Source organism: Micropterus salmoides, unplaced genomic scaffold (assembly GCF_014851395.1).
Source record: "Micropterus salmoides isolate LMB-PRFRI ecotype aquatic unplaced genomic scaffold, ASM1485139v1 Ms_hic_scaffold_15, whole genome shotgun sequence".
Classification (NCBI taxonomy): Eukaryota; Metazoa; Chordata; class Actinopteri; order Centrarchiformes; family Centrarchidae; genus Micropterus; species Micropterus salmoides.
In genome coordinates, this window is record NW_024040596.1 from 18969961 (window position 1) to 18980523 (window position 10563).

Consider the following 10563-nt stretch of genomic DNA (forward strand, 5'->3'; position numbering starts at 1 on the left):
ATATATAATATAGTATACCACAAACTAAATAAGCTATTTTAACTTAATAATCAGCTGCAGTCTGTATGGTACCTTTGCATACCAAGACAGCAAATTCAGACAGGCTTATGGTTATTAAACTAATTACATGTATGAATTTATTTTGAATTGTATATTTTAAATGTGAGACACTGAATATTGAGTAGCTGGATAAGCTTGAAACATGGTTAAAACCGAATTAGAAAACACAGAGACGTCTGATAATATTATAAAACCACTTTTAATATAATTTTAAAATGTTTAATTTCCATCTTCCACCAAATGTGATACTGTACTATATAAAGCCTCTTCCCTCTTAACAATCATAAACCACCAATTTGTAGAAGAAAAGTAAAAAAAAAAAAAGGTAATAAAAAAAGAAAGAAAAGGAAGATGAAAAACACTTTTTTTTGCATAAACTGCACACAAGACTTAAGAATGTCCAAAACCCGATGATATAGAATATATAGCACAGAATCATACAGTTGGTTTAAAGACATTATCAGTGTGACAAAAAGCATACTGTAATACCTCTGATAAAAATGCTCAGTTACACCACTGTTATAAGGCAGAGCACATGTTAAGGCAAATCCAACACCACAGCAGTGAGTTTTGAGGGCAGGTAAGTATATGAAGTCACCTGAATTAGGAATGTAAGGAATTTAAGCTTCATGAATATCATAGTGTTTTTGTGTGTTTAGTGTGAAAAATGTCTACGTTGGTCTCCTGGCACTGCCTGAGGTCATAGTCACAGTATCCAATAGAGAATCGTCCCTGGAAGATAAAACGAAACTCCTCTTACTCAACGTGTTGACTCAGATGTCCAGTCTTTCTGATGCTTGCAGAAATAGAAAGTTATGAATATTAATTAGTATGAAGTCGCACCTTAGGTCTCTTGAAGTAATCCAGCCCTCTTCCGATCTTGATGATCCATCCATTGTCAAACCTAAAAACACTATTTATTTTGGATTATTGACATAAAACAAAGCCGCAATCACATCAAAAATCGGAGTGCTAATGTGAAAGTAAATACTTTGTACTGCAGCAAGAAGTACTTAAAAAAAGATACCGCCATTTTTTTAGGTTGTACAGTATACTGTTCTGATATCTTTAATGCGTGACTTGCAGCTGTACCTGATCTCCCTGTCATGTATAGTGGAGGAGAACTGCAGATCCAGAGTCACTCCCTGAGCACTGAGACTCTCCTTCAGCTCGGCCAAAGCGCTGCTCTGTTGGCGATTATCCGACTGTGTGACAGGACAAGTGGCGGTGAAACAACAGCACAAACTGAACAGAAGACACTGCTATGGCTGCTGTGCATTCACTACTGTGTGTAGTCACATTAGTTAAATAACCTACTTCATCCTGTGTAGTGAGGAGATGGATGGTTTTCACCTTGCAGGACGCTTTTAGCAGCATCTCACAGAACCGCAGGAAGTTGTACAACTGTAGTGGAGAGAAGGGGGGAAGGGGATTGTTTGGCATGTTAGAGTGAGTTCTGTACAGTTTTATGTTAACTTTTGTGCTAAGCTATAAACATCAACAGAAAAGGTAAAGAGTGCTTTGTGGATTGTAAAAATAAAAATAAAATAAAAAATTAAGGCAATTGTGTTTAGTGTGTTGTGGAATGCAGGATAACCAACTTTCCCTCCAAGTTTACTTTAAAATAAACTCCTAAAAAGCTATAAATATCTTGTAATTAATTAAAACAACTGTTTTATTATTAACACATTATAATTAGGCATTATTCATGCCACAGATTATTAATGATTAATGTCAAAATTCTGATGATCGATTAATCATTACAAACACCAAATGCTTGCTGGTTCCAGCTATTCAAATATGAGGAATGCAATTCAAGGATTTCATTTGATACTTTTGGCATTTTAAATGTTGTCAGACAAAGATATCAGTTTGAAGACATCCCTTTTGTAACCTGATTAAACATAAATTAAATATTCAAGCAGCATATCAGCTCAAATAATGATGGTCATAATAATATATCAGACACCACTAAGACCTCAGGATATGGAAATAAAGCACGACCCACCTTGTCATGACAGTTGATATTGTACTTTAGTAGTGCATATTCCCATTTACCCAAACAAATTACAATTAATCACATTATCAGTTGCCCCACAGTGAAACTGGGGCTTTTGGGGCAGATTCCTGCTTTGCCAAGTTGTTAATCCAGCTGTGTATTAATGAAGTAACTAAAAATGATAAAATATCCAATCCAATTTAAATAAACAGGGAAAAAAACGTACACAATAAAACACTGATTAAAAGACTTACTTGATGGGTGTGCCGTATGTATGGGTCTTCTACCCAGACCTCTGTGAGTAAACTGCTGATGTATGGCTTGAACAGAGCCTCGTAGCTGTAACCAGTAGCATCCTCCACTATTTTAATCTGCTCATGGTATTTCCCATCTGACAGGAAAGGTGAACACAGAATGAGAGAAGAAACAGAAGTTACAGGTGGCACAGACAGCAGCTTGTGACAATAACATTAACCCTCAGCATTTCTACCCTGGACTCCGTTGCTGCTCCAGGTTTACTATATGCCACTTCATTTGTAATAATTTGATTTAACACAAATTTGTTTAAAGATATGCACCATGTAACTTGCATAACATCAACTGAAATAGTAAAGGTTGGATAAAATGCCCTTACCATTTTTTGGATTTTAACTGTGCTGTGAGAGTCAATTAGTTTGTGGGCCAATATGGTTAATTAGATTTTTGGGGGGGATAAGCACACTTACAGCACATCATCAGCTGGTTTGTGGGATCTTGAGGCAGATCCTACATTATTACACGCAAATCCTACATTATTACTTGCTTGCACATGGGCCCGGTGTCAAATGTAAATAAATGTCTGTTAAACCAAATTACTACAACTCTTCCTCCACAGCAGGTTAATCCGTCTTGGCTGGGGCCGTTGCCCACTTTACTTGGTTTGTTAATCAGCCTTTAGTGGTTGTGTTATAGTTACCTTCTTTCATCTGGCTCACATGAGCTTTGATTTGCTCTGCTCTGTCCATGTAGCCCTTTATCTTATCCCTGTAGTGCCCTCTCTTTGAGTCATCTTTCACAGCTGCTGGCAGGAGACAGGAAACAAGAATTTGTTTAGTCTACATCGTGCTCCCTCTGCTGTGTATATGTCTGAAAGAGGGAGATGGAGACCTTTCAACACGTCTATAAGCAGCTGGATGCCCTCCTGGTAGCAGACAAGGGACTCCTGCAGACGGCCGCTGTGGTCCAGCTCCACTGCCCGCTTCAGGACGGAGATGGCGGACGTCTCCATCCCTGACACGTGGTTCTGTGTCATTGTGGTGTCTAGCCTTCGTCTTTTTAGAGCTTCTAGAAAACCAACAGAGTATTCATGCTTATCTGCTGTCAGGAAAGTCACAGAAAGAAGCTACACAAGTGCGCCACAAAAATACTTCCGGGAAAAACTTAGTGATGGAATAATGGTCCACGGTGCGCATATGGGTACAATTTTAAGAAAAATAACCCCTAAAGCACCTATATTCTACTGAAACTTTATTACATTTAAATAGTGTATTCTTACGTTGGATTTTTTAAAAGTTAAAGTTCACTATAGGAACCTTGTTTAATGGACGTTTGTCATGTCGGCGCAGTTTCAATGTAACTTCTCAACCCTTCCGGTGGAAGCATACATGGAGGAGACAAAACTGTCATGATACTAACGTGACAGCCCGTTTGCTGTTGTTTTTCAGCTCTTGAATTAATGTTGTACGTGTATTTTGTCAGTTTGATATGAGTATATTTACATTTGTGAGTTTTTTTCATAACGGTTAGTTTCGTTTGATCCACGCGCTTATTTTGCGGGTGGCAGGGCTGTAACCTTGGCGTGCGTGACTAGTTTTTTTTATAACTGAAGAGGAGCTGCTGGAAACCCAACCGAACAAAAATCATGTCAGGTGTTTGTCGCGGTTTGAGCTCTTTATCAGTCAAGGTAAGAATATCTTTCAGCATTTTTCATGTTTCATTCTGACAAAACAAAACGTGCATTAAGAAATAAAACCAGACTTCATAACACTTCCCTTGTTAATTATTAGACATTATAATTTATTTTAAACATTAATCACAAACACCTGGTGGTGTGAACGGCCTGTCTCTGGCAAAGGTTTATGTAACCACTCTTTGATAGTTTTGACTACTTGTTAAATTTCTGCTATGATGAAAGTTCAAACCCGACTAGGAATCTGACTTGCACAACAATGAATCAGTGATAAGTAGTGCCATTCTCTAACGTCATTAAATTGGTAATAGAGGACACTAGTCTTCTGTATGCTGAAAAAGATAATAACCTGAACGGAATGTGTTTTTTGTGATAAACCAGCTAAATGTACCTGGCTAAATTAAACTACTTTATATCACTTTGTTGCAAAACCATGCCCTAAATTAAAACAAAAGCTGCCCAGGGAAATTAATTAAGACTTAAGACATTTCCCACAATGGTGGAATAAAGGGAAATTAAAGTGATAGCCACCACAGTTTAAACATTATGATGAAATCTGAGATGAGCCATCCCTGCAGGACACTGTTCTGCCTTTTAACCCTTTCTATAATTAACATGCATTGATTTTAACTTTGTCTGGTCACTGTTTGTGTATGTCTACAGATCCTGACAGAAGCTACACTTTTATCACCTTGCTCGTGGTTTGTGTCTGCACGCAGCAAATTTACCAAAGCAAGAATCCCAAAAGAGGTAAGAGTCCAGGCAAAAGCCCCAGTTTTTATATAGGTCAGTTAGTTGCACGTAATTTCATAAATTGCAAAGTTGCTTATCTGCATTACTGAAGTGCTATGTCAATGAACTTGGGTCCTTTTTTATATAAACTTTAGACCCTGTCTTGTAGAGGGGCCTTATCTAATTTTGATACCTTAGTAATTTTTGTGCTCACATAGTTCATATTCTCAATTAGGTAGGGTAGGATTCCAGCAGTGTCTATTAACAGTGCACAGAGGACAGGAGGTGTGTGTGTGTGTGTGTGTGGGGGGGGGGTCATCAGGTGCCCAACATTTAATCTTTACCACAGGGCCTCCTAACAGATGAATTCAGCCATGGTAATAATGAGGCTCCTTTGTTCTGCACTTCTAAATGATTAATTACATTACTGTTGGCACTGTTAAAAAGGCTCTGTTTTTGTCCTTCACAGCTTTTTGCTGAGAGATCAAAAGAACATGAGAAATATGGGGGTGACCCAGACCAACCACATAAACTGCATATAGTGACACGAGTCAAAAGTGTGATGCGAAGGCCGTACTGGGAGAAAGAGATGGTGAAACACCTTGGGCTTGACAAGGTAAGGCTTAACAAATGAGGCTGCCTTTGTGTAATACTGTTAACTGAAAACAGTTAAGGTGGTGAGAGAGGAAAAAATAAAGAAAATGTTTTGGAGAACATAAAGAGGTTTGGAAAGTGTACAGCACTGAGATTAGAGGACTACCTATGCATAAATAGTTCATGTTCAGTTTCATGACTAGAACATAAACATACATTAGCACCTGTAATAAGTATTTTACAGTGTTCCTTAACCCTGCCTTGAAGGCTGAAGAAAAAGCTTTCATTATGATAGATGAGCATTATACAATTGTTAGCTGTTATTGTACCCCCTCAAGCAGATATAGCATCTGTCCACTATAGAGGCACAAAGAATGTTTGTTTTTTTATTGCATTTTCTAGAGACAAAAATTGGACTTGCTCAGTCTTGGATTTTTATGCACTGACTCTGTCCTCTCTTTCTCTTGTTTTTAGGCACATGTACCTGTAATTCACAAAAATACACCTGCAGTCAATAGCCAACTGAAATTTGTCAAGCACCTTGTGAGGTAAGATTAATTTACAAAATGGGGTTAGCATGTCTGCATAAATTATGGTCGTCCAAGTCTCTGCAAATCATTAAAGCAGAACGGAGGTAGATTTGCAACCTGAGTCACAAAAGAGGATTTATGTTTTTTAGAACATGAAATGTCTTAAGTTCCTGCTCTTTCCTGGTACATTCAGGATCCAGCCGCTGAGGACTCCCTACGGACTTCCTGCTGAACAGGACATGGCTGACACCTACATTAACAGCAAAGGAGAGTTGATTGTTCGTCACCTCCTCCAACCTGTAGACCCGAAGGCTATCGAATCTTAGTATAATCTTTGTTATATTAATTCATAATTGTTCATAAATATTATGGGAAATGCAGTGCTCCTTAGCTTCCTGTTCTGATTCCACTACACTGAGAAACTGCTGTGGCATTTACCAGGCTTCACTTTAGCCTGACGCAGTGTGTTTTACTTAATAGACTTAAGACTCCAGAGGAATGTGAGAATTGTCGTCATCAAACTTTGCAACCTAAGGGCCCGCTCATGAAGCAGAAATATCAGTAGTACCAGTTTATCTGAATCATTTTGTAAAAAACATCTGGGCTCTGGGTTTACTCAGTAAAATTGTCAAGTTAGTTTATTTTGTCCACCCACCAATAAATGCCAATTTTATAAATACAGCCGTCTGCTGACAAATGAAAAAATGTAATCTGTTCTCTGTGATAATTCGGCAACAGTTGGCCATAAAGAAATTTTGAAATAAAATGCATTGCACTGTGGGAGAAGGAGGTGAACGGCCAAATATCAGTTTCAGTCTGGTATTGATTTGGATCTGTGTGGGTGTGCAGGGCCTTTAATATTGTTATTTATGTATTACTAAGCAATCCCGAATGTATGTGATGCATGTTCAAACCAACATTTTACACAGGAGCCTTTTCTAAGGAGAAAGGATCTGACAAAAAAAAATATTGTGTTGCATTATAGGAATTGAAGGATTGTTTTCACCCGTAATAGCAACTAAAACTTGCAACATCAGTTGATCCTCCAACTTTACATAAAAACTATACAAAATCATAGGAGCACAAGTATACTTTTTATTAAGTCTGCATTAGTTAAGTCAATGTCTTGCTATAAGGAAATGTCATGTAAAAATGTATTCTGATGCAAAAGGATGATCTTGGCACTTCATGCATCATGGTTTCTGTCTAACATTAGACACACACAGTTACAAGGAAACAAGAAATAAACAGAACTACCTTAATGAGTGCGCCTGTAATTCAAGACAAATCTTCAAGGTTTTATCCAATAAAAGGGACAAAATCAACAACTGGCTCAGTGACACATACTGTATCCTCTACAATTTCAAATGTAATGTTTCCTTGTTCTTGGAAGTATTTTAAATTCAAACACAAAACATGGCAGACAATTCATTAAATAAGGCTGATGCTATAATTCTAACTGCCTTTGCAAAATAATTTGATTTTTAAATTAAAATATGCAAACTGGTAATGAATATGTAAGTAATAGAGAAGGGATGTAGAAAAATGAAAGTGGGCTGTCTGCTAGACTTTAAGTGAGGTAGCCCCAAATGAGAAGACTTGACTTTTCAGTCATCTCCTGAATCAGAATCTGAGTCGTAAGCTTGCCCTCTGATGGTTTTCTTCTCCACCTTTGTGAACTTTGTGCCTGACCTCTGTGTCATTGTAGGAGGCTCCATCAGGTTACCACTAGAACAGGAGAGGGGAAAGTGCGGTGTTAAAATCAGATAACATTTTGTTTTCAATCAGAACATTACTGTGATTGTGCAGCTATGAAGCCTAAAAGGTGAAGGAGGGAGGCTACTGTATGTCTCACCTGTAGTTAATAACTTCTGCACAGCCTAGACGCCATTCAAGCATCTCTGTAGTGAACTCGTCTGTGTTTCCCAGGTCGGTGAATCCAACCACATAGTCCTTTGTTTTTCCGTCTAATAGCAGGGCCAGCGTAGGAATAACCTTGATCCGCAGCCTCTCTGTCAGAAATGGGGCTTTTTCCACATTCAGTTTGATGAATTTGGTCTCAACATGCTTCTTTGCCAAGATGGCCAAGTGTTTGTCGAGGATCTTACATCTATATGTAGAGGAAAGAAGGGGCACGTGAGGCTACGGCAAAGGGTTCAAGGCTATGCATAGGCTACAGTGTAGATTTGATGCATTAGTAAAAAATGGTCTTCATGACATAAATAAACAAACTCACCTTATTGTGGAATTTTTGTAGAAGTGGCAGACAACATTTTTGCTTTCCTTGACCTCGCCAAAAAAGTCTTTCTCACTTGGTACTTCTCTGTACTCTCCATGGCCTTTAGACAACCACTCCTTAGAAACAGAGAATTAGGTTGAGTTCCAGAAAACTTGCTTAAAAACTGGCTTTTACATTCGAGCATACATAGAACATGCAGTCTATTTTGTTGGCTGATTTGGGATGTGAACAATGTCAAAACATTTTCCCCATGAAAAAAATTAATAAATACTTTGACGCCTGACATACAGTCCAACTCCAGAGCATGATTTATTCTTTAAATCGGTCCTTGGATTACTTTTCCTAAAATTTCCATTACAAAACAGGTTTTCTATAACCTTTTTTCCCTAAAAGGATAAAAATACTGAATCAGAAGGGCTCTGTAAATAAAACAGCTCATAAACCCAGAATCTAAATATATTGCTCTGTGGAAAAAAAAACAGACCTGTGATCTTTTCTGATTTGATATCCAACAATCTGCTCCACAATATTCCAGAAATCCCTGACTACTCACATAAAGTAACATAATTCAAAACCAGGTTCTCACATAATAAAAAAACACCTCCAAGAAATGCAACTATTATTATCAGTCCCCATAGCCAGCTTTGAGATACATAAACAGTTACAAGAAAACATCCCACATACCTGTTTCTGTTTCTGGGCTTTCTTTAGTGCCTCTAATCTTTTCTCCTTTAGTCTTTCCAAATCATCTTCATCCATTTCACTCAGTTTGCTCAACTGTGCATCAACCTTCTCCTCCACCAGCTTGGCTGACTGCTCCAAAACCTTCGTTATGATATCAATTGATTGATTCGCCATGGTCGTTTGCTGTGGGTGACACACACTCTGAATCTGGGGAGGTAAAGAACAAGAAGACAATGTAAGCTGAGACATGACACTGGATAACACACCAGTTAAAAATAAGCCACCAGTTAAGCTATATCCTTTTTGTAAGTGCATGAACATGGCACAATTGAACAGTTACATCAAAATGTTTTTTGTTGTTTTTGTTTTATTAGTCATTTTGGAGGCTGAAGTTTCTGATGATGTTGATATGTTTTGATATGTTTGTAATGTTAGGTCTAACTTACCCTCACTGATTACAAATGGGGTGAACATAATATTATAAACAATATTACAAAGACAGTTTCAACAAAAACTGAACATTAACCATCATACAGGTACACATACAATTTTACTCAGCTGGGTGCACCTAATAATCTGGCAACTCACTGTTTTTGTAACCACTGCATTGTTGCAAATTGCCCCAACACAACGTACGCAGCAACATAACCAACTAACGTTACGCAGCATCCAAGTATGTACGTAAGGGCCTGACGTTACTGGCAAGTCACTGATTAAAACGTTGCCCCGAAAGCTGTCAGACTGAGCAGCGTGTTTTAAGTACCATTAGAGACAAAGCCATGGTAACAACTGGGCACACCTTGTTTCCGCAGGTTGTCAGCTAGCGTTAGCCTAGCTGCGTTAGCACACTTGGTCATGGTTGTCTGTTTGTTCGACATTTCCCTTATCGCTTCTGTGCAAATAATGAATCCACGCCAGTTAATCGAGACATGGATCAGTTAGCCATGTACTTACTTTTCTAAGTAATCAAGGAAAATCTAGACAATGCTAGCTGGAGCTTGTGTTCGCCTGCTAGGCTAGCTAACATTAGCCCTGCGTGCCTCATAACGTTAGCCGTTAAAAGTAATGTTAACACAGACAAGGAATAATAATATATCAACAAGTGAGATGCTAATAGTAACCACCAATTAAAACATGCTAATCCATAACACCACTGCCGTTAAATTATTGGGTTACCTGATGGAGTAACAGATGATCACAAACACTTCTCTTCGTGCGCGAAATACAAATGATTGCTGCGCATAGATGCTACGGATGTAACGTCAGACAAATGTTTGACGTCAAACAAACAGAAAATAAAACAATTATTCCGTTTTTTATTTTTAAAAGCAAATAATCCTTTTAGGTCGTTTTCCTTTTTTTGATATTCAGAGCTCAAATCTCAAACTAAATGATGGCACACATTGAAAACAAAAAGAACAAAGATGTTTTGAGTTCTTTTAAAAGTAAACCCTGCAGGTTTAATGTTACATGTTTGTTTGCATTTTACAATTGGCATACAAAGAAATATAAAAATGTAAACTTTTACATGTATGCATATTACATGGAGGAATGTGGATTAAAAAAAACTGACTGTGGCTGGGTGTACTGTATTCTTGATGCCATAGTATGTTTATTGGCAATATTCCATGTCTGCCAGATCACTGCAAAAACAATTAAAAAAGAAGGTTGATATCGAATTAAGTTTTGAGTATCTGTGGCAAAGTGTAGGTAAAGTAATAAAGATGGGCAGCCTTGAACTGTAAAGATTTGACATCTTTAACCATTTCCAGTTTGT

The 10563-nt window shown here is 37.8% G+C and overlaps 3 protein-coding genes across 4 annotated transcripts; 1 reads left to right on the forward strand and 2 right to left on the reverse strand.

The window, feature by feature from the left end:
- Positions 1-421: 421 nt before the first annotated feature.
- mitd1 (MIT, microtubule interacting and transport, domain containing 1) lies at positions 422-3544 on the reverse strand. Of its 2 annotated transcripts, none has more exons than XM_038720851.1 (7): positions 3206-3544; positions 3015-3116; positions 2314-2450; positions 1378-1464; positions 1153-1265; positions 904-964; positions 422-792 (listed from the first exon to the last, which is right to left on the reverse strand). In XM_038720851.1, exons 1-7 carry the CDS (start codon positions 3348-3350, stop codon positions 697-699), a joined length of 741 nt encoding a protein of 246 aa, XP_038576779.1. In that variant the 5' UTR covers positions 3351-3544; the 3' UTR covers positions 422-696. The 2 variants fall into 2 exon arrangements, with proteins under 2 accessions (XP_038576779.1, XP_038576778.1); XM_038720850.1 differs by having other exon boundaries at positions 904-973.
- A 178-nt stretch (positions 3545-3722) lies between these two features.
- On the forward strand, positions 3723-7125 carry mrpl30 (mitochondrial ribosomal protein L30). The gene is made up of 5 exons (XM_038720853.1): positions 3723-4001; positions 4671-4757; positions 5209-5355; positions 5808-5881; positions 6057-7125. Exons 1-5 carry the CDS (start codon positions 3960-3962, stop codon positions 6187-6189), a joined length of 483 nt encoding a protein of 160 aa, XP_038576781.1. The 5' UTR covers positions 3723-3959; the 3' UTR covers positions 6190-7125.
- txndc9 (thioredoxin domain containing 9) lies at positions 6939-10065 on the reverse strand. The gene is made up of 5 exons (XM_038720852.1): positions 9963-10065; positions 8787-8993; positions 8100-8218; positions 7719-7973; positions 6939-7591 (listed from the first exon to the last, which is right to left on the reverse strand). Exons 2-5 carry the CDS (start codon positions 8958-8960, stop codon positions 7471-7473), a joined length of 669 nt encoding a protein of 222 aa, XP_038576780.1. The 5' UTR covers positions 8961-8993; positions 9963-10065; the 3' UTR covers positions 6939-7470.
- Between the last annotated feature and the right edge of the window lie 498 nt (positions 10066-10563).